Source organism: Cherax quadricarinatus, chromosome 18 (genome assembly GCF_038502225.1).
Source record: "Cherax quadricarinatus isolate ZL_2023a chromosome 18, ASM3850222v1, whole genome shotgun sequence".
NCBI classification, from domain to species: Eukaryota; Metazoa; Arthropoda; class Malacostraca; order Decapoda; family Parastacidae; genus Cherax; species Cherax quadricarinatus.
In genome coordinates this window covers 13,237,619-13,262,294 of record NC_091309.1, presented here as the reverse complement: position 1 = coordinate 13,262,294, position 24,676 = coordinate 13,237,619, and the positions used below count along the sequence as shown (strand labels likewise).

Genomic DNA, 24,676 nt, shown 5'->3' with positions numbered 1-24,676 from the left:
CTGGCCCCGCCTCTTGACTGGCCGCTACAAGGTCCACTCTCTCCCTGCTCCATGACCTTTATCATACTTCTTCTTAAAGCAATATATGTGTACTCACCTATTTGTGGTTCCAGGGGTCGATTCATAGCTCCTGGCCCCGCCTCTTCACTGATTGCTACTAGGTCCTCTCTCTCCCTGCTCCATGAGCTTTATCATACCTCGCCTTAAAACTATGTATGGTTCCCGCCTCCACTACTTCACTTTCTAGGCTATTCCACGGCCTGACTACTCTATGACTGAAGAAATACTTCCTAACATCCCTTTGATTCATCTGAGTCTTCAACTTCCAATTGTGACCTCTTGTGTCTGTGTCCCATCTCTGGAACATCCCGTCTTTGTCCACCTCGTCTATTCCGCGCAGTATTTTATATGTCGTTATCATGTCTCCCCTGACCCTCCTTGCCTCCAGTGACGTCAGGCCGATTTCCCTCAACCTTTCTTCGTAGGACAATCCCCGTAGCTCTGGGACTAGTCTTGTTGCAAACCTTTGCACTTTCTCTAGTTTCTTGACGTGCTTGACTAGGTGTGGATTCCAAACTGGTGCTGCATACTCCAGTATGGGCCTGACGTAAATGGTATACAGAGTCTTGAACGAATCCTTACTGAGGTATCGGAACGCTATCCGTAGGTTTGCCAGGCGCCCGTATGCTGCAGCAGTTATCTGATTGATGTGCGCCTCGGGAGATATGCTCGGTGTTATACTCACCCCCAGATCTTTTTCCTTGAGTGAGGTTTGCAGACTTTGGCCGTCTAAACTACATTGTGTCTGCGGTCTTCTTTGCCCTTCCCCAATCTTCATGACTTTGCATTTGGCAGGGTTAAACTCAAGGAGCCAGTTGCTGGACCAGGCTTGTAGCCTGTCCAGGTCTCTTTGTAGTCCTGCCTGATCCTCATCCGATTTTATTCTTCTCATTAACTTCACATCGTCCGCAAACAAGGACACTTCTGAGTCTATCCCTTCCGTTATGTCATTCACATATACCAAGAACAGCACAGGTCCTAGGACTGACCCCTGTGGAACCCCGCTTGTCACAGGCGCCCACTATGACACCTCGTCACGTACCATGACTCGTTGTTGCCTCCCTGTCAGGTATTCTCTGATCCATTGCAGTGCCTTTCCTGTTATGTGTGCCTGATCCTCTAGCTTTTGCAGCAACCTCTTGTGAGGTGTGTGTGTGTGTGTGTGTGTGTGTGTGTGTGTGTGTGTGTGTGTGTGTGTGTGTGTGTGTGTGTGTGTGTGTGTGTGTGTGTGTATGTGTGTGTGTGTGAGTGAGTGAGAAGGGGAGGTGGGGAAAGAAAAACAGTCAAAGGCAATGCAGGAAAAAGAAGTAGAAGAGATAGCATAAGTGTGGATGGCGCGACCAGCCTATTACTAAGTTAGCTGTTCATGGATCCTCGTCAGCCTCAATTAGTTTCACACCCAGGTGTGGGAGCTACCTCCCAGTGCTGCAGTGTGGGTGTTGTGGGTAGTGTGGAAACTGTTCCTCCCTCCCTCCCTCCCTCTCACACCCAGGTGTGGGAGCTACCTCCCAGTGCTGCAGTGTGGGTGTTGTGGGTAGTGTGGAAACTGTTCCTCCCTCCCTCCCTCCCTCCCTCCCTCTCACACCCAGGTGTGGGAACTACCTCCCAGTGCTGCAGTGTGGGTGTTGCGGGTAGTGTGGAAACTGTTCCTCCCTCCCTCCCTTTCACACCCAGGTGTGGGAGCTACCTCCCAGTGCTGCAGTGTGGGTGTTGTGGGTAGTGTGGAAACTGTTCCTCCCCCCCCTCCCTCCCACACCCAGGTTTGGGAGCTACCTCCCAGTGCTGCAGTGTGGGTGTTGCGGGTAGTGTGGAAACTGTTCCTCCCTCCCTCCCTCCCTTGCTGCATTGTGGGGGTGTTCTTGGCAGTGTAGGAGCTGATTAGTAGTATGTGAGTTTCTGCATTTTGGCGCCTGTTTCAAGTGTGATGTTTGGAGATGCAGACCATTCGCGCGATGTTTATAAATTGGAGATCAGGTTCAACGTCGTCACTATTGACGGTGGACATGAGTATCCTTGAGGTGGCGGTGTCACTAGGAGGGATGGGACGATACTCAAAATTTCGCCAATACCGGTATTCAGTTTTAGGCTGATATTACCAAAATTAGCCGATACCCACCGATATTACCGATACCGATTACGGTACTTTGGCACACCTAGTAACTAGTGGTCGTGGTTGTGTCACTAGCGCTGGTATGAACGTGGTCGTGGTGGTGCCGCTAGTGCTGATGATATCAGTAGAGTGATAGTGCCACTAGTGGTAGTATCAGTAGCCTGGAAGAGTTGGTGTGTCTACTGGAGGTGGTATCAGTAGCGTGGTGGCAGTGCCACCAGTGGTAGTATCAGCAGCCTGGAGATAGCATCACTAGTGAGGGTGGATAAAGAGCCAGGGCAATTCCACACACACACCCTCACCACCTCCGGTCAGTATGCAAGGACGGTGACTTGCGGGCCTGCCTACTAGCTTGCGTGCTCGTTTGGGTGCTTGTTTTTAAGCGTGCTTAACTGCGTGCTTACTTGTGTGGATGCTTGCTTGCGTGCTACTCACTACACCGAATATATTTTGGGCAGGTGTGGGGAGGGAGAAATTGTATGGCTTATATTAGAACAACCACCTATATCATATCCATTTTTTTTTGTCTCCCTCTCGCTCTCCCTCCCTCCCTACCTCCCTCCCTCTCTCTCTCTCTCTCTCTCGCTCTCTCTCTCTCTCTCTCTCTCTCTCTCTCTCTCTCTCTCTCTCTCTCTCTCTCTCCCTCCTGGTGTCCCCTCTTCCTTCTTATAAATATTACCTTAGTACTCTTTTCATGTTATATTTGTTTATAAAAAGATAACCAAGGTCCTCTGCAATAGATCTTCTGACCCTTGTAAAGCAGGTCCTAAACAGATTCAAATAATTTGTAGTGCTTCTCGAGGCATTTCATATATATATATATATATATATATATATATATATATATATATATATATATATATATATATATATATATATATATATATATATATATATATATATATATATATATTATTTATTAACACACTGGCCGATTCCCACCAAGGCAGGGTGGCCCGAAAAAGAAAAACTTTCACCATCATTCACTCCATCACTGTCTTGCCAGAAGGGTGATTTATACTACAGTTTTTAAACTGCAACATTAACACCCCTCCTTCAGAGTGCAGGCACTGTACTTCCCATCTCCAGGACTCAAGTCCGGCCTGCCGGTTTCCCCGAACCCCTTCATAAATGTTACTTTGCTCACACTCCAACAGCACGTCAAGTATTAAAAACCATTCGTCTCCATTCACTCATATCAAACACGCTCACGCACGCCTGCTGGAAGTCCAAGCCCCTCGCACACAAAACCTCCTTTACCCCCTCCCTCCAACCTTTCCTAGGCCGACCCCTACCCCGTTTTCCTTCCACTACAGACTGATACACTCTTGAAGTCATTCTGTCTCGCTCCATTCTCTCTACATGTCCGAACCACCTCAACAACCCTTCCTCAGCCCTCTGGACAACAGTTTTGGTAATCCCGCACCTCCTCCTAACTTCCAAACTACGAATTCTCTGCATTATATTCACACCACACATTGCCCTCGGACATGACATCTCCACTGCCTCCAGCCTTCTCCTCGCTTCAACATTCATCACCCATGCTTCACAGCCATATAAGAGCGTTGGTAAAACTATACTCTCATACATTCCCCTCTTTGCCTCCAAGGACAAAGTTCTTTGTCTCCACAGACTCCTAAGTGCACCACTCACCCTTTTCCCCTCATCAATTCTATGATTCACCTCATCCTTCATAGACCCATCCGCTGACACGTCCACTCCCAAATATCTGAATACATTCACCTCCTCCATACTCTCTCCCTCCAATCTGATATCCAATCTTTCATCACCTAATATTTTTGTTACCCTCATAACCTTACTCTTTCCTGTATTCACTTCTAATTTTCTTCTTTTGCACACCCTACCAAATTCATCCACCAATCTCTGCAACTTCTCTTCAGAATCTCCCAAGAGCACAGTGTCATCAGCAAAGAGCAGCTGTGACAACTCCCACTTTGTGTGTGATTCTTTATCTTTTAAATCCACGCCTCTTGCCAAGACCCTCGCATTTACTTCTCTTACAACCCCATCCATAAATATATTAAACAACCACGGTGACATCACACATCCCTGTCTAAGGCCTACTTTTACTGGGAAATAATTTCCCTCTTTCCTACATACTCTAACTTGAGCCACACTATCCTCGTAAAAACTCTTCACTGCTTTCAGTAACCTACCTCCTACACCATACACCTGCAACATCTGCCACATTGCCCCCCTATCCACCCTGTCATACGCCTTTTCCAAATCCATAAATGCCACAAAAACCTCTTTAGCCTTATCTAAATACTGTTCACTTATATGTTTCACTGTAAACACCTGGTCCACACACCCCCTACCTTTCCTAAAGCCTCCTTGTTCATCTGCTATTCTATTCTCTGTCTTACTCTTAATTCTTTCAATAATAACTCTACCATACACTTTACCAGGTATACTCAACAGACTTATCCCCCTATAATTTTTGCACTCTCTTTTGTCCCCTTTGCCTTTATACAAAGGAACTATGCATGCTCTCTGCCAATCCCTAGGTACCTTTACCCTCTTCCATACATTTATTAAATAATTGCACCAACCACTCCAGAACTATATCCCCACCTGCTTTTAACATTTCTATCTTTATCCCATCAATCCCGGCTGCCTTACCCCCTTTCATTTTACCTACTGCCTCACGAACTTCCCCCACACTCACAACTGGCTCTTCCTCACTCCTACAAGATGTTATTCCTCCTTGCCCTATACACGAAATCACAGCTTCCCTATCTTCATCAACATTGAACAATTCCTCAAAATATTCCCTCCATCTTCCCAATACCTCTAACTCTCCATTTAATAACTCTCCTCTCCTATTTTTAACTGACAAATCCATTTGTTCTCTAGGCTTCCTTAACTTGTTAATCTCACTCCAAAACTTTTTCTTATTTTCAACAAAATTTGTTGATAACATCTCACCCACTCTCTCATTTGCTCTCTTTTTACATTGCTTCACCACTCTCTTAACCTCTCTCTTTTTCTCCATATACTCTTCCCTCCTTGCATCACTTCTACTTTGTAAAAACTTCTCATATGCTAACTTTTTCTCTCTTACTACTCTCTTTACATCATCATTCCACCAATCGCTCCTCTTCCCTCCCGCACCCACTTTCCTGTAACCACAAACTTCTGCTGAACACTCTAACACTACATTTTTAAACCTACCCCATACCTCTTCGACCCCATTGCCTATGCTCTCATTAGCCCATCTATCCTCCAATAGCTCTTTATATCTTTCCCTAACTGCCTCCTCTTTTAGTTTATAAACCTTCACCTCTCTCTTCCCTGATGCTTCTATTCTCCTTGTATCCCATCTACCTTTTACCCTCAGTGTAGCTACAACTAGAAAGTGATCTGATATATCTGTGGCCCCTCTATAAACATGTACATCCTGAAGTCTACTCAACAGTCTTTTATCTACCAATACATAATCCAACAAACTACCGTCATTTCGCCCTACATCATATCTTGTATACTTATTTATCCTCTTTTTCTTAAAATATGTATTACCTATAACTAAACCCCTTTCTATACAAAGTTCAATCAAAGGGCTCCCATTATCATTTACACCTGGCACCCCAAACTTACCTACCACACCCTCTCTAAAAGTTTCTCCCACTTTAGCATTCAGGTCCCCTACCACAATTACTCTCTCACTTGGTTCAAAGGCTCCTATACATTCACTTAACATCTCCCAAAATCTCTCTCTCTCCTCTGCATTCCTCTCTTCTCCAGGTGCAAACACGCTTATTTTGACCCACTTCTCGCATCCAACTTTTACTTTAATCCACATAACTCTTGCATTTACACATTCATATTCTCTTTTCTCCTTCCATAACTGATCATTCAACATTACTGCTACCCCTTCCTCTGCTCTAACTCTCTCAGATACTCCAGATTTAATCCCATTTATTTCCCCCCACCGAAACTCCCCTACCCCCTTCAGCTTTGTTTCGCTTAGGGCCAGGACATCCAACTTCTTTTCATTCATAACATCAGCAATCATCTGTTTCTTTTCATCCGCACTACATTCAAGCAACCCAGTTTTATAAAGTTTTTCTTCTCTTTTTTAGTAAATGTCTACAGGAGAAGGGGTTACTAGCCCATTGCTCCCGGCATTTTAGTCGCCTCATACGACACGCATGGCTTACGGAGGAAAAATTCTTTTCCACTTCCCCATGGACAATAGAAGAAATAAAGAAGAACAAGAGCTATGTAGAAAAAGGAGAAAAACCTAGATGTATATATATATATATATATATGCATGTGCGTGTCTGTGAAGTGTGACCAAAGTGTAAGTAGGAGTAGCAAGATATCCCTGTTATCTAGAGTGTTTATGAGACAGAAAAAGAAACCAGCAATCCTACCATCATGCAAGACAGTTACAGGTTTCTGTTTCACAGTCATCTGGCAGGACGGTAGTACTTCCCTGGGTGGTTGCTGTCTACCAACCTACTACCATATATAATATATATATATATATAATATATCTATATATATATATATATCTATATATATATATATCTATATATATATATCTATATATATACGTGAGTCATTTCCTGCCTCATTCGTCACCTTGCTAAAAGATAACTTCTGTGCTCTTAATCTATCTTCATAAGAAAGAACCCTGATACTGGGGCTTAATTTATCTTTCTCTGAATGATAGTCACAAGACTTGCTTTGTGGATGATAATAAACATGATAATCATGAGATTTGCTGTGTGGTTGATAAGGATAATGATACAATAATCACGAAGGTTGCTGTGTTGGTTGACGGTGATGTTGGATACAATAATAAGAATTGTTGTGTGGTTGATGATTGACGGTGACTCTAACGAGGTGGGTGTGTTAAGACGATGGATGGTGGATGTTCTGATTCACAAGAAAATGCTTGTGTGTATTGTTTAGCCTAAATAGCGGTGTCTGTTGTATTAATCTCTTCTCGCCTCCCCCTCACCCTTCCTCAATTTGTTAAAAAATAGTTTCTTCCCTCCCTCACTCTCCCCAAGTTTTCTTTCCGGATATTTTTTGTTCGGTCCCCTTCCGTTTTTTCCAGGATATAAATGTTAGTGCAGGAAATTGCTATGTTAAGATATAATTGTGTGTGTGTGTGTGTGTGTGTGTGTGTGTGTGTGTGTGTGTGTGTGTGTGTGTATTTTAGAGATAGTTCATTTCCGCACTAAAGTTGAGCAAGAAGTACTTGTTGATGGTATCGATATAGAGATTAAAGCAGCGTTATGACAGATTGGGTTTCCAGGCAGATATATCCCGGCACAGAGCAAACTGTCAATAAAACGTGCCTCGAGTCGATGAAATCTTGATGGGCAGTATATTGTGCATGTGTGTGTGGGGTGGGGGGAGGTGGGCTGACTGAGGATGAAGGGGCCTGCAGGGTGAAGTATTCACCTCTTTTTTTTCTCCTGCTGGTGATCATTAGTTGGTTGGTGCTGTCATTTCCTGATAGTATTAAAGAAAAACGAATTTCTAATCTTTTCTTTGATCGAACTGTATATGGGAAATGTTGGGTAGTACGCTGTCGGGACAACTGCTAAGAAAATCGTCACGTGATTTCAGTGGTACTCTGTCGTGAGAACTACTACATGTAGCGTGTAATGTTTGATTTTAGTAGTACTCTTGTTGTGAGAACTATGAAAATCGTAGCGTATAATGTTTGATTTCAGTAACCTGAGATCAAACACTGCGAAATGTTGAGTCATATAGTAATTCAACCCAGTCTCCTAAGTAAACATCGGTTATTTACTGTGACTCAACACCGTCTTTAAAGCGACAGATACACGTAAATGTTAACGTCGGTTACATCGTCTTAATGCTTATTGAGTCTTACTCGGGCAGCCCTGCCCTTGAAGGTGAGTGTAAGTAGGTGATCAGCTGGACAGCGTGCCCTCAGTTGAGCCAGATTTTGAGGGTATACCTGGAGTATACATGTAGGGGGTTTCGGGGATCAACGCCCCCGCGGCCGAGAACACTCAAAACCAGTCACAGGTATTAATTAAAAATTTACATGACTAATGGAGAACTCGCTCGTATTTCTTTTTATTTTGTGAAATACTTTGAACATGTGCGACGGAAGAAGAGTAGATGTGGTATACCACTATTTTCAGGAAACTTTTATATAAGGTTTTTCATCAGAGACTTAATTCAGAAAGTGAAGATAAGTGATATAAATCAATTTGCGCTAAGATGGTTTGAAAATCTTATCTGAACACAGATAACGGGTTGACCTTAGCGAAAATGCATCAGGTGGAATAAAGGCATAAAAATGAACCATTTATTTGTACAATCTCTTACTCATTGGAACTTTGTAAAGAACTTTATAAAGACCCAGTGGATGAAATCTTGTATAAAATTAAAGTTTTTTTGCTAGTGGTGTCTTAATACAACCAGTTATAGGCTTACAGCTATGTATCCAGTCAGGCAACGAGTTCCTCAGCTCTGTCTACCTGTAGCCGATTCTGTGGGTCATCATCCCCGCGACTCAGTTCCACTCCAGGCCTTTTAATTAATGGCCTGTTCAGTCACGCTGTTGGAGATAGTAGCATCCAGTCTAACATGCGCATCATAGCCCGGTTAATCAGGAACTAATTTGAGTTGTCCGGCCGGCCTGGTGGACCAGGCAGTCAGCACGGAGTCATGGTTCCATCGCGAGCTACGAGAGTAGGAAAACTCAAAACACCACAGGAGGCGCTTATCATGTTACAACTTGAGTGTATTCGGCATCTACTGCCGTGCCTCCTGCACTCGTAAAAGGCAATTCCGGTGGGCACGGTTGGAATCAATCCCCACAGGTGTAAATATTCTCGCCAGCGCTCCAAAGAGCGCAGTTCTCAGTGTGTATACATTTAAGACTAATCCCAAAAATAGGGATTAAAGTAAATTAGTGGTAATGTTAGTTTACAGGTGAATTGCAACCCTAAAAATCTCCGTGCAGTCCTTTGGATTTAAACCAAACAGACTAACGAGAGCGGACGTGATGCTAGATTTTCAGATCCTCCTCTGCAGTGGCACCAATTTAACGGATCACATAAAACTTCCCCTCCCATCCCCTGGCATCTATTATATAAGCAATATGCTGTAAACATGAGCTAAATGGGTCGAGTCACGGACCAGTCACGAGAATTGAGGCGTTTGAATCAGCTGAGCCAGAAGAGTAATGAACTAATTTCGTCAACGAAGCAGTAGGATAGTTAAATGAAAGTCGATAATGAACGTTTGAAGCGAAGCAGGTAAAGAGCCTGATCAATGAAATTGTTAAATTTTATCGCTTAATTCTGTTTAGTATTTAAATTAAGAACATTAGCAGTGTGTATATGAAGAATACATGTCGCAATACCGTAGGAAGCTCGAGACGGTGTTTCGGTCCATCTTAAACCATTATCCAGTCATATTATCAACTTTTGGCTTGGTTTAGGCAAATCGAAACGTTGTATCGAATTTCTTCATTTGTTCTCCCTCTGTTCTGTATTTTATGTGGGAATACCAACAGTGTGTTCTTCCTGTGTTCTGTATGGGTCACAATGTGGGAACATCCAGTGTTCATTTATTCATTTGTATATGATAATTGCAATGCGAGAATACCTACAGTCTCCTGTTCCTTTATTTTTCGTGATACTTACATTGTGTGAACAGCTTGCTGTTACGCTTTATAATGGCGTAACAGCACATTGTGGGCACACCTGCAGTGTGCTGTTACTTTATTAATTGTATGACAGTTACAGTGTGGCAACAGAATTTATCCATTTGCCGTGTCATATTCCATCGCCCAGGATGGGTTACATTCATGAGGTAATGGAAGCTGTCAGCCTGAACTGGGAGACTTCGGTAAGGGAACGAGGATATTGTCCAGCATTCCACTATGGGTTGAAGATCTATGGTAGCTTTAAAAGTTTCGCTCCATTATGGCTAGGGTTAGTAATTAGACCTGTGCAAATTATCATCTCTAGAGATGGTCTATCCCATACATATGCCTAATGGAAATCTGTGAAGCTATTATCATCAATATATATATATATATATATATATATATATATATATATATATATATATATATATATATATATATAGATCAATAACAACACTGCACTAGCCAAGGACTCGAACCTATGCTGCTTTGGCCTGCCTCATGGTGGGCGAAAATACATGACGCCCTAATCGACTGGACCATACGATCCTTAAGAGTATCGTATGGTCCAGTGGATTAGGGCGTCATGTGTTTTCGCCCACCATGAGGCAGGCCAAAGCAGCATGGGTTCGAGTCCTTGGCTAGTGCAGTGTTGTTATTGATCAATGCCACTTGTTCGTGGTTACAATAATATATATATATATATATATATATATATATATATATATATATATATATATATATATATATATCGCTTCAGAGGCGTTGGTCCCAAGAACAAATGTATAAACAGACGTAAGTAACAAACCAGTCATGTCAAGGCAGCTGTGAAATAGTTAAGTAGACGGAGACGTAGAGGGGACTTGATAAATTCCTCAACTTTATTCCTAAGCAGCCGGGCTCTGGTGTCTACATTGGATGGTGTGCGACTAGCACCAACAGTCTGATCCATCAGGCCATAAGTCAGGTCTACTATTGGACCAGACCCCCGGAATTGACTATAGGCTGACTGCAGATAAACACAGAGTTAATCTTATAATCCAGCTTTTGCGAAGTCTTTCAAAGCAACCTGGACGTGCAGTGAGACATCTAAATGCACCTCTGAACGAGGCGTGTTAATGATTCGTTTTAACGAGGCTTTTAAATGAATATCTTGATGGAAGTGGATGAGTGTAATGCAGTCAGAGACCTTCCCTGGGAGCCCGAGGGATGATGTTTTGAAAGTAATCACGTAATTGAACACTTCACTGAATGAGTTAGTATGCACTTGAGGTGAATGAAGAAGCTAATGAATCACTGAACTGTGTTAACGTAGTGATCAAAGAATCACCTGATTGATAACATTAACCATGTGAATATAATGGCCAGTGAATCGTTGTGACTAGTGAGTCAAGAGTCGGCGGACTCCTGATCAAAGAAACAAAAGCTGTACGTTCCTTCCCTGAATCAAATTGAATTACCTCCCATTCCCAAGGCGCTATGTGACCCCTGTGGTTTAACGCTTCCTTGTGAATATAATAATGGGAGTAAAGAGTCGCCTGAATAATGAACGTAAGTAGTTAAAAACCGCCTCTGCAATAAAGCACTTATTGGAGTGTCTTACTACAGTGAATAAAGCATATACGATCAAGGAAGTTATTCATTTATGAGGATCTAATCACTGTGAATATTGAAGAAAATCCAGATGATCTGAAGTTCGTTAATTAAAAGACGGTGAGGGAATTAGTTGTGATAGTAGTAGTAGTAGTAGTAGTGGTAGTAGTAGTAGTAGTAGAGGTATTATTAGTAGTAGTTGTGGTAGTAGTAGTGGTAGTAGTAGTGGTAGTAGTAGTGAAGTGTTTTCATCTCTTATAAGTGGGAATTTTTTGTCTTTCACCTTCCTCCTCTCCTCAATACCTTTGATGAGTTTCGAGAGTTTTCTTACTCTAGTAGCCCGGCCCTAGGGCCAGGCTTGTCTGCTGCTTGCCTGGTCAACCAGGCTGTTGCTGCTGGCTTCCCGCTGGTCTACATATCCGTCGCAGCCTGTTTGATCTGGCACTTAGTGGAGTTTTCTCTTGAAGACTTCTACACTTGTCCTTCCAGTGTTTCTATGTCTTTATTTACCGGAAGAGTCATTTTTTTCCTTGACCGGTCCCCATGTCTTCCCCCTCCCCCTCTCCCCCCTTTTCTCCCCTTCTTCCCCCGTATTTCAAGAAGATTCATCTCACTTCCCCCATTCCTGTCTTTATTGCTGGGATATTCTCGTCATTTATCCCCGTTTTAATTATCGGGAGATTCGTGTCATTTCTTCTTTTCTGTCTTTATTACCGGGAGATACATTTTATTTTCTCCCGTTTGTTGGGTCTCCGTGGTTTCCTCCCCTCTTCCTTTATTACCGGGAGATACAATTTATTTTCCCCTTGTAGTCTCGGTGGTTTTTTCTCACCCCTGTCTTTATTGCCGGGAGATTCAGTTTATTTTTTCCCCCTTGCTGGGTCACCGTGATTCCCCCCCCCCCTGTCTTTATTACCGGGAAATACATTTCACACTGTCCCAGTCTGGTCTCCGTCCTATTTTAATTAGGTTATATTTACCACCCGATATAGACGAGACACTTCGGCACAATATTGCCTTTAAAAGGTGCAATAAAATAACAGTTTTGGCACTTTATGGCAGGATTTTAATGTCTTCTACGAGGTGGACGCCGCAGCTGGTAACGGTGGATGAGACTGATGCCGCAGCTGATGACTGGATGAGGTGGACGCCGCAGCTGGTGATTGGATGAGGTGGACGCCGCAGCTGGTGACTGGATGAGGTGGACGCCGCAGCTGGTGACTGGATGAGGTGGACGCCGCAGCTGGTGACTGGATGAGGTGGACGCCGCAGCTGATGACAGGATGAGATTGACGCCGCAGCTGATGACTGGATGAGGTGGACGCCGCAGCTGATGACTGGATGAGGTGGACGCCGCAGCTGATGACTGGATGAGGTGGACGCCGCAGCTGATGATTGGATGAGGTGGACGCCGCAGCTGATGACTGGATGAGGCGGACGCCGCAGCTGGTGACTGGATGAGGTGAATGCCGCAGCTGGTGAACACGATCTCTCAAAGACCCCTCAATTAGGAGACATTTTCCTGGCTAAGATAACACCACCAAGTATCGTCCGAGTTATATTGTGAGATCTTAAGCTTAAGGGAATGCTGGTTAATAACGCTGTCTTGCTTGAACTAAGGTAACGCAGCGTGATGTACTGAAGTAACGCAGCGTGAGGTGAACTAAGGTAACGAAGTGTGAGGTGAACTGAGGTAACGGTATGAGGTGAGGCTGGTAAAGCCTCACCTCACTAGTATTTCACAACCAGCCGCTGCTATTTTGTGTCCATTGTTGGTCTAGACACATGATAACTGTCCTGATCCACGACCCACGGTGACACGCCAGTGTTGCTTCACCGTTGCTGCCACCGTAGATAGTCAGGCCAGGGAGCCACGGGTCGGGGAAGACCAAGGAAGTATTAGAGGGAGGTAATATATGGGGGAAAAGAAGAGTTTGAATTGAGGGAGGGAGGAATGAAAGAAGAGAGGAGAAGTGGATGGGAGGAGAAATATGTAGAGCCAACCACATCCTTGACTTCACACACTACACACCTTACTTCACACACCACACCCTTTGCTTCACACACCTCACCCACACACTCATCCCACACACTTGTACTGTACATATTTTTCCTGTTCTTAAGAGAGATTTACCAAGTGTATATAGAAGATGGGTGAGGGTGGTGGCAGTGTCCTTGAGCTAGACGCCACTTGTGTTATGCAACATGTACACCTGCACTTGCTAATATCTACCTCTCTACCCCACCACACACAGCTGTACAAACATATATGTTAATGGCTCGGTGGGTCATTGCCCCTCCCCCCCGGCCTGGTTTTAAATCACCGTTTTTAAACTGAATATAAAAATTACAGTAACAAGAAATGCACGGGAAATTCAATAACTGTGTAGAGTACTGAATGTAAGTAAGAGTGTAATAATAAGATTTACTTGTCATCCTACACACCTCAAGGGAGGTTCCTTGATGCTGGTGAGGGGCTCTTGATCTAGGAATTGGATCTGTGCTCCAGTTCCCTGAATTGAGCCTGAACGCCTCCCATTCCCCCCCCCCCAAATGCGCTGTATAATCCTACGGATTTAGCGCCCCCCATGATTATAATAATTGTCATCCTACAGGTTTATAGGACAGGAACAATACCGTAATCCTGCCGGAGTGCTAAACGTTAAACATGGCTTCCTTTCTCATATGATACATATGCCAGAAGAGCAGGGCTTCCTTTCTCATATGATACATATGCCAGAAGAGCAGGGCCGAACTAAGGCATGGACTTTAGGGGCTGTAGCTCAGAGGCCTCCGCCAGCTGGAGGGCCTCCAGAGATTAAGTGAAAAGTGTTGACTGTTGTGATTATTATTTTTTTTTTTTTTACCTTTTGAAAATATCACTGGGGGCCTCACAGTACCTGTAGCCAGCGTCCTACAAAATCTTAAGTCTGGCTCTGCGACAGAGTAGTGACTCCCAAGGTGATGGGTGTCTGCCAGTCTAAAATATGCATAAACATTAACTCTATAGATAGCCTTAACTCAAGACTGTAGAGTGCGACAGCGGCAGTTGCTGCCATGGTCTACCAGAGATGCAACCGTACAATCGAGTGGGTCATCCTTACACGCACGCTGTGTAAGTTGGAGGACGGGCTGGAGTAGGACTTGTCTAAGAATGAACCTTAGTTATGGATACCCGAAAAGTGGTTTGGTTTGAAAGGACACGTGGGTTCCTCAAAGTGATTAAGGTCCCAGGACCGAAACGTTTTCTAGTAAATATGTCCTAGCGTTTGCTCATGTGTCTAGCTTGGTTCAGAGTGCATACTACACTGCAGTTGAGTGCCACATTACCCCTTCACATTGTTGTTATCGTGTATTTGTCCCTTCAGAGTGAGAGGGGTGTGCCTTGATGCCAATGAAGGGCCCTTGATCCAAGGAATTAGAGCTGCTTTCCTTGAATCAAGCCAGAATACCTCCCTTTCCCCAGACACTGTGACCTTTACGGGTATGGTAGCAGTAATGGTATACAATACGGTACCGACAAGTTGGTGAGTAAAACACATGTGCAACACCTGGGTATCTTTATTCTGAAGACGTTTCGCCAACCAGTGGCTTTATGAATTTAATGCAAAGGTTACTTGGTGTTGAAACTCGAGACGGTAGAAGGCGAGGTAATCAGTCCCTCAGCCTAGTCATGATGAATCTTTGATGAATGTGGAACGTCGCATGAGTATAATAATGATGCTAGCCATCTTCTGTTTAGGAAAATTTTAATACTCTCTCTCTCTTTCAGGTATGTGATGATAGCTTACCCTCCTGTTGGTGTGAGTGTTGTTCGTAATTGATGTTCAGTCTAATAGTGATGCTCAGTAACGCGTGATGCCGTGTCAAGTCAAATTCGCAGTCTCCGCAAAATCCTTTCCCGATAAAAATTTTGTTTTGCAACAAAGTGGTAAGTTATGAAAATAAAGTGTTTTGCATATGATAGCTTAATAAAGAGTTTTATGCAGCTTCACGGATGTCTGTTCTATGTGCACTTCTTGTGACCTGTAGCACATCTAATCGATAATTCAGTTCATTCCACGTATTGGATAGTATATTCGGTGTGACTTTACCGGTGCTCTTATTTATTCTAGCACATAGTGGTTTAATTAATGTAAACTAGTGCAGTGCTATATGATCCTTGTGGGTTTAGGGCTTAGTTATGATTATAATAGTAATAATATAAACTTGTGATATCAGGAAAACGTATAGCCCCAAAATGTGAGAAAATGTAAAATAGATCCATTGAAAAGGGGTACCATGGGCACATCCTTGGTCCAAAACTCTTCACCCTGTTGCCAGCAGATATTGCGGGAACAAGTGCAGCGGGATTTGGTAACATCCTGGTTGAACAGGCAATCAGCAGAACAGCCTTGCACCGGATTGGGCTGCGAGGCTAGAAAAAAATTCTTGAAACTGGTCAGAGGTTCATTACGTTGTATAATGTAGCACAAGACAACGTTATGTCATATTTTAACATCGTGACTTAGGATAAGACCGGAAACGGATAGACGGGCACTATAAACAACGTACAGAGCGAGAACAATCTGTGAGTGAGATAAGCTTGGAAGGGCCCCGCTTATACAGCAGGTTGAGTTAGGGGCTACTGCTGTAAAGCGAAAATTGCTGTAAAGTGAAAGTTTTTTTTTCACTCTCAAAAGCATATAAAAGCCCGATAACATATTTAAACTATCATATAATAAGTGAGCAATAAAGCTAGTCCTAAATGCATATATATACAGTACACACATTACTTACCTTAAAATATTTTCCTCCTTAGCTTATAGTGAGTGGTGAATATATTTATTGTAGGAACTCTAAATACATGAGGAATGGGTAAATTGCGAATCATTGTAAAGCGGGGCCGCCTGCATATCATCACAAATAAATGTATAGACACGGTTCGAGCCTCCCGTCCATCTTTCTGTTTATTCATCTACAGGCGTTCATTATGATTTACGTTGAGTTCGTTTATTGTATGACTTTAGCATCCTATGTAAAGCTAGCTAACATTAAAACTATTTTCTGAATCATTAACAAAGAATAATATAGGTTTAGGATATACAGTACACAGGTGACTGGCTGGCGGGTGCCTACATGCACAGCACGAGAGCCAATCATTAAAGGGATACATATGTATGTGAAGGTCTGATTCGCGGCGTTGATTGGGGGATCATTTTCCCCAACAGCCTGAGTGGCAGCCAATCTTCGAAGTGTGAAAAATGGAAATGTCAGCCACAGTGATGACCTGTCGCTATTTCACCCTTCCTCCTTCATATCCTGACTCCCTCCTCTGCATTACCACTTCTTCCACTTTATTTCTTCTCTTCCTCTTTCCATTTTATACCAACAAGTTTCCTATTCCAACAGATCTTTTTCCTGTATACAATGCTGATGTCTAACTTGCGTATGTTTGGTTCTCTATACATATTCTCACTGTTGAATATATTTTTTGGATGCCTGTGTATATATTATTTACAGAGTTTCGCTTACAGATTACCCATAATTCAGACTAAAATGAACGAGTAAACGAGAGAAAACTTGGACGTTTTGGACGCTTTCTCCAAGATTGAACTTTATCAAGTGATATACTGAACCTTGTAATAAAGTTTTTTTTTTATCCTGCAGACCTGTCCGCTTATGTTATCGTTTACCATTTTTTTTTATCCTGCAGACCTGTCCGCTTATGTTATCGTTTACCAAGGGCCTGGCCTATCAGGCGTGGTCTGGGACCCGGCCGCGGGGGCGATGACCTCCGAAATTCCACAAGAGGTAACCGTGTTTTCGTGGAAGAATGCCTTCTTTCCCTGGCAGCCAGTTTCTCTCAGTTTCAACTCTTCTTCTTTACGGAGGCTCGTTACTTTCTTCAAGGCCATCTTGGGCAACAAAAACTCAGCGTCGTACCGTAAAGTTTCTGTCACCAATAAACTCCTTATCTTGGTTCCTTACATCTCTCTCAGCTTAACGTACCTTGGTCTACACACCTCCGCCTCACCACCTCCGCTTCACCACCTCTAACTCCTTCCCGGTACCTACAGCCTCCCATTCGCCACTCTCCTTCCCCCTTACCCACATCCTCCGCCTCGCCCATCCGTGTGGTGTATCAACGAGGCTCGTGTTGTGTGTGCAACTCTATATAAAAGAGAGATGAGCAACAATCGAGTTTACTCCACATTTGTTTCTTTAAACACTGGCTAGAGTCGTGCACTTGCAAATACAAGGTCTTCACTTCGTTCCCTCCAGTGCTTCCCTATAAACAGTTTGTTTCACGATATGTTAAATTTCTATATTTCATTAATTTTCACATCTTGTTTTCTTTAGCTTTCAACATTATTGTTAATCCATCTGGAATCCATCACATTAACGGGGTAGAACACAGGATTAACAGACACTGGGCTCTCAGGTGCGAATCCCATCTATTCCTTGAAGGGCTTATCATCGTTTGTTAATATTCTTTCCTTCTTTCCAACTGCCTTTCCTCCAAGCTATTTTTTCTAAAGATCTCGTAATTTAATATTTCTTTTTACTCTGATTTGTTGCAATCACATTATCGTGAGTTTTAATATTTATAAAATAAACCGGTTGTAACCTTTGATACTACGCTGTCTGTATGTATGTATCCATACGGGTTTACAGCTTCCTTGTGATTATGGTAATATATTTGTATACAATACATTTCTATAAACATATTCTGTTTCCTAAAGTTGAGATCGAATTCACGCTGTGAATCAAATAGATTATTTAACGTATAACACGATTGTAATTAATAAAATTAATAACATATGAAAGATATAATTATAGTCCATGAGGGGAGTGACAGGTTTACACTGAAAGGTGTATGTCTCAGTGTATATATGACTGAGAGTTTACTTTAATCCCTATTTTATAGATCAAAGTGTTCTTGTCTGGTGGTAAACACTTGACATGCGTTCTTATTGACCTTAGTGTAGTCGATAGGCTTTACATCTTATTAACCAGATGTGGCTGAAAAAATAAGTCATCGAGCCCATGTAATATGTTTTTGTGCACTATTGCTCACAGGCTGAGCATGGAGACACAATAAAGTAATCGCCTCATGAGACAAAAAAAAAAGGATGGGGGGAACTTGTTATGGTGACCTGAGACAAAACTGAGAGCGGCTCACTTGGACGTTAAAAAATGTGAGGGCTGTTTACAAAAGTTATCTTTTTATATATATTTAGCAAAACTGGTTATATAAGCAGTGTCTTGCTACCCTACTCTACAGTATGTGATGTTTACATTGTTGGAAGAAAAGCTAGTGAAAGAAAGCAGGACGTAGACAGGCGGGAGGTAGTGCATGTGCCCGGGCGTGTTCTTATGGTGGGGACCCTGGAACGAGGGGGGGGGGAAGGATGCTTTGAAGCTGGTGAAGAGCTCTTGATACGACGACTTAGAGCTGACTTTCCTAGGATCAAATCAGATTGCTTCTCACTCCTCAGATTCTGTAATACTTATATATACATACTATAATATTAACAGGGCGTGTGGGCGTGATCTCAAGACTGGGAAACGGCATGGGCGTGCGAGCTTAGCTTGGATCATTGACTTTTCACCAATGTCAATCGATGGAGTGTAAAGTTAGCAGAACCGTAGCTGTGAGTGCTGATCAATGGTGCGAAGTGTTCCCTCGCCTGCCCACCCACCTGTCTTGTTCCTCACTCTTCATGTAGCTCCATGTCCATCAAGTTTCCATATCTTTGTATATGTCTAATTTCCATATCCAACTGTGCCCGTATCCATATAGGTTTCGTGTCCATTTAGTTTCCGTATCCCCGTGTCCATCTACTTTCCGGCAACAAAATCATAACTATACAAGTTACATACTAGTTGCTGGTGAGAACGTTGTATACACTCCGTCTGAGTATAACTCTACACGTCACGTACTAGGTGTTGGCGAGAAAGCTCTGCATATATACTCCGTCTGAGTATATTTCCGAAGCTGTGATTAACATTAGCTCGTGATACTCGTCAAATAACCCTGGCATTATTTTTTTCATTAACATCAGCTTGTGGAAATTTGGGATTATATTTTAATAATTAGCGTTAGGTTATAATGCTCATCGAGGAATCTGGGATTATTTTTAATTAACATTGGCTTATGGTACTCATCAAGGAAATCTGCAGGTTATTTTTATAGCAGCCATCAAGGCTGTGTCATCTCATCGAGAGATAATTACAGGAGGAGGAGACGGAGAGATGACGGGAGGGGGGAGTGGGTATATTAATGAGAGTGGTGAGGCAACTCATCCTCTTAACTCGCATACGCATCTATATGAAATTCTCATATACAGTTTGCAGCAATTTTTTTCATTTACGATAGGCTAGATAATAATAATAATAATAACAATAATAATAATAATAATCTTTATTTCTACGAGTACATGATACAACTTATACCTAGCTGACATCAGTGACATACTATACAGACCTAGTTGACATCAGTGACATACTATATAGAAAGCCCCTGGCTATGCAGAACATTCGAGCAAATTAAGATAACTTTGTCCCCCAGGATGTGACCCACACCAGTCGATTAACACCCAGGTACCTATTTACTGCTTGGTGAACAGGGACAGCAGGTATCTTAAGGAAACGCGCCCAAATGTTTCCTTACGGGACATTTACAGTATCCATAAAAAAATAGCAGTATAATAAACAAAAATGGAAAAAAAACAATTAAGATAAAGGCAATGAAAAGTTGATTTACGCCAACAGAAAACGGGAATCCACTGAGCGCGGAAGACACTGCAAACATGCCAGGTTTTCCCTGTTTAAAGTACCTTCAGCAGTCTCCAGTTTGACTGGTTTTACAGCAGTGAAATGAAGTTCGTGATTAAGAGGAAGGTCTGGGTGAGGAAGAGATGGTAATGTGGGCGTAGGGGGTTGGTAGTGTGGATATACGGGAATACTAACTACCGTTACCTTGTCTAAACAATTAGGTTAGGATAGGAAGGGTAAAGGCTCGTTTCCCGCCCTTAACGTAATCAGATTAGCAGGAAATACCATGACATATTGAGAAACCTACACCTATTACTACTACTACTATAACTACTGCTAATACTATAGTTACTACTAATACAATTATGTTAACGTTATGTTAGATTAGGTCAGATAAGGATCATTTTCCCAAACTGATAGTATTAATACATATGCTTGTATCCGTCTGTCTGTGGACCAGAGGTCGGCAAACTCTTTTGGGTATTACCCGAAAACAAATTTGTGTACAGCGACACAAGCCTTACATAATGCCTTTGCTGTTGGGTTTAGCCCTGACTCCTTTCCTTTCTCTGTAATTCTTTTCTCTCCCCCATCTATTCTTCAACTATCTCCACTTCTCCCTCACCCGTACTGGGTACTTACCAGAGAGTCTTCGTTCGTTCGTTCGTGTATAGCGAAATTACCCACTAGACTTGAATCCTTATCCGTTTTACATTATTGCCAATTTAAGTAATGGTCCCTATAAATTAGATTTTTAATTTTATAAAGAAACTAAAAATTACTTGTTTGAAAATATATAACTTCCATAAAGTGCCTCGCTTACTAAATAATATTTTTTGTGCAGTTTTACTTGTATGTTTATTGAGCCTTCAATTACCCCCCGAGATTTTCATTTTTACCCAATTTGAGGTAATTTACCCCGGTTCCTCGATCTGGGGGTTATGCGTTCAGTCATGAGATACTACCGTACGTTCGTCTGTCTCTGTCCACTGTCTGTGGTTGCAACTGAGACACACAAACACACACACACACACACCAAAACAAAACATTACAACGAGCGAATTTTTTTCTCACATTAATAGGATAAATTAGCGTCCTTGTTAATCCTGGAGGTAAAAAGTAACCAGATGTGTCGCGCACGACTCATTTCCTCTTGTGGAGTAGTCACTTCCTCCTCATCTCATATTCTCTGCTCACAGAGAGAAATTTACATTTTTTTCGCAATGTGGCCTGATAATGAGGGGGGATTGGGGATTTGATAGTGGTAGGTGGGGCCATGTTAGCGGTGGGGTGGTTAGTGGTGGTAGTAATGGTGCTGGCTGTTGTGATGGTGGTAGTTGTGATAGATGGGATAGTTAAGGTAGTTGTGGTAGAGCAGGTAGTTTTTATGTGTGGTAATGTTGTTCGGGCTGGTGTGTCATCCTCGATGGGGTTGTGGTGGTTGTGATGGTGGTGATAATGGTGATGGTAGTTATGATGGTGGTTGTGGTAGTAGTGCTTATGATAGTATTGTTAGTGAGGCTGGTATCTGCTATAGTGGCCTTCCTGGGGTGGTAAAAAGGCTGATGTCTGACAGAGCAGTCTCCCTGGGGTAGTCACCACATTGATGAGCGAGACACATCTGTAACAGTTAGGTGTATGTGTTGATGAGAACTTTGGCAAAATAGTGACTTTCAATCTGGTATTGAAAACGGCAGAAGTGAGGATGTGGTTTGTGGTGGTCGGTCCCTGAGTGTTGATAGAGAGTGATTAATCCCTCATGTCGGCCTTTAAATGTTGATAGCGGGTGATTAGTCCCTCAGTTCGGTCCCTGATTGTTGGTAGGGGTAAGTAGTCCCTGATGTCGGTCTGAGTGTTGATAGAGGGGTGAGTAGTCCCATTGGTCGGTCCTTAAGTGTTGATAGGGGGTGATTAGTCCCTAAGCCTTGGTAAAAATCGAACATGATGGCTATAGCATCTATCAGCGCTGAGGGACTGATCGCACCAAGTTGCCTCTCTACTTCCTCCGTCTTCAATGTTTGCTCTCTCTGTTGGATTGAGGAAGTCGCAAGTAGGCGAAGCGTCTCCATCAGTAGAGATGATCAGATGTTACACATGTGCCTCATTCATCACCTAGCCGGTGTTATGTAATGGTCACCACATCATGATCGTATAACCAAGCCTCTTCGAATTATAACGATCATTTTGGGTCATGATGAGCTAGTGTAAATAAAAGACAACCCAGAAGACCAGGTGAGCTGCGGACACTGTAGGACTCATTTGTAGAGTTTTTAAGAATCAGATATGTTACTGACACTGTAGCACTCATTTGTAGGGCTTTAAGTATCAGGTACTTCCAGTTGAGCTACGGAAACGGTGGCACTCGCTTTTACAATGTCAGGCTTAGGCTGGTCGAAAAGTGCAAGGAAGGAATTGAGCAGGGAGAGAGTAAACACTGGCGTCATCGTCGTTCCTTCCTTCCCTGGCTCAGTCCCAGACTAGGCACTCTGGTTGATAACTCAGGTTATTCATTGGTGCCCTGTGACCGAAATAAGCCTAGTCATTATTATCATCAGATCATTTAAATAAAGTAATGAGAAATAGGGATGTGCCTAAGTATCGGTATCGGCCGAAAAATGAGTATCGGTACAGGTATCGGCGGAATTTTTTGATATCGTCCCCATGACTAGTGAGGAACTTGTATACTGCACTGAAATACTTCAAGATAGCCTTCAGATACATGCAGAGTGACGTGGACGGTAAAATGTTCACATGTGTTACATTAGCTCGAATTTGGAATGTGCAGCTTTATTGGGTGTATGTAAAGACTTATACACGCACACTTGTGTACATGCACATGCACAAGCACACCTGTATACATAAACGTGCACACCTGTAAACACACATGCACACCTGTACATGCACACGCATGCACGCACACACATACACACACACACACACACACACACACACACACACACACACACACTCTCTTGCTCTCTCTCTCTCCTGCTCTCTCTCTCTCCTGCTCTCTCTCTCTCTTGCTCTCTCTCTTGCTCTCTCTCTCTCTCTTGCTCTCTCTCTCTCTCTTGCTCTCTCTCTTGCTCTCTCTCTTGCTCTCTCTCTCTTGCTCTCTCTCTCTCTTGCTCTCTCTCTCTCTCTTGCTCTCTCTCTCTCTTGCTCTCTCTCTCTCTTGCTCTCTCTCTCTCTTTTGCTCTCTCTCTTGCTCTCTCTCTCTCTTGCTCTCTCTCTCTCTTGCTCTCTCTCTCTCTTGCTCTCTCTCTCTCTTGCTCTCTCTCTTGCTCTCTCTCGCTCTTGCTCTCTCTCTCTCTCTTGCTCTCTCTCCCTCTTGCTCTTGCTCTCTCTCTCTTGCTCTCTCTCTCTCTTGCTCGCTCTCTTGCTCTCTCTCTCTCTTGCTCTCTCTCCCTCTTGCTCTCTCTCTCTCTTGCTCTCTCTCTTGCTCTCTCTCTCTCTCTTGCTCTCTCTCTTGCTCTCTCTCTCTCTCTTGTTCTCTCTCTTGCTCTCTCTCTCTCTCTTGCTCTCTCTCTTACTCTCTCTCTCTCCTGCTCTCTCTTTCTCTTGCTCTCTCTCTCTCTTGCTCTCTCTCTCTCTTGCTCTCTCTCGTCCCCATTTTCCCTTCTAACTCTCCCCTCTCCTACTCTTAAAAAAAAAAAAAAAAAAAAAAAAAAAAAAAAAAAAAAAAAAAAAAAAAAAAACAAAAAAAAAAAAAAAAAAAAAAAAAAAAAAAAAAATGGTGGGGACTCGCAGGACCCAAGGATCAGATGAGAATGGTTCGGGTAGGGAGGAGTGGATGGAGGAGCAGTGGAAAAGGATGGAACAAGAGTGGGAGAGAAAATTAGGAGAGCTTTCTGAAAAAATGGAGAAAGAGCTCTCTGTGAAATTGGAAAGGTGGTTGGAGAAGGAGACAAAGAATTGGGAGGCACAAGTCGAAACTGCAGTAGCCAAGATAAGGGTCCTAGAAGTTGAGATAAATAGGCTGGAGCGAGTTACAGGGGCAGTGACCAGAGAAGACACAGCATATGAAGCTGCGAGGCTGAACAGGAAGGAAGGAATTATGAATTATGCTAAGGCCACATCAATCTGCCAAGGAGGACCAAGGAGTGAAAGGGAAGATCAACTGGTTGCAGATGGAGAGGGTGATAGGTCGAATGCTGAGGCACAACAAGGCTATCAAGAGCCACTGGAAAAATCAAGGGAGAAACTGACCACACACAGGCAGGATCCAGAGCCACAGAGGGTGAGGCAATGCGAGGAAGAAAGGGCAAAATCAGTGTTTATCCATGGGCTTCAGGAGAGAGAGGAAAGGACACACACTGAAAGGAAGCAGGAAGAAAGGAAGGAGATTGAGAAAATCATAACAGAAATAGGTGAAGAGAGGGACGAGATTGTAAATTTTCAGAGAATAGGGGGGTACTCGAAGGTGAGAAACCGACCAATCAAGCTGATTCTCAGGACGGAAACAGTGCGGAACAGGATCCTCC

The 24,676-nt window shown here is 43.0% G+C and overlaps 1 protein-coding gene across 1 annotated transcript in view; it reads left to right on the top strand.

Moving 5' to 3' along the window:
* LOC138852865 (uncharacterized) overlaps positions 1-24,238 on the top strand; it is a 76,039-nt gene extending 51,801 nt beyond the window's left edge. The window contains exon 2 of the mRNA XM_070086205.1: positions 15,208-24,238. Within this exon, the coding sequence (XP_069942306.1) occupies positions 15,208-15,255 (48 nt within the window). The 3' untranslated portion in view covers positions 15,256-24,238. The remainder of the gene's footprint in view (positions 1-15,207) is intronic.
* The last annotated feature ends 438 nt before the right edge of the window (positions 24,239-24,676 follow it).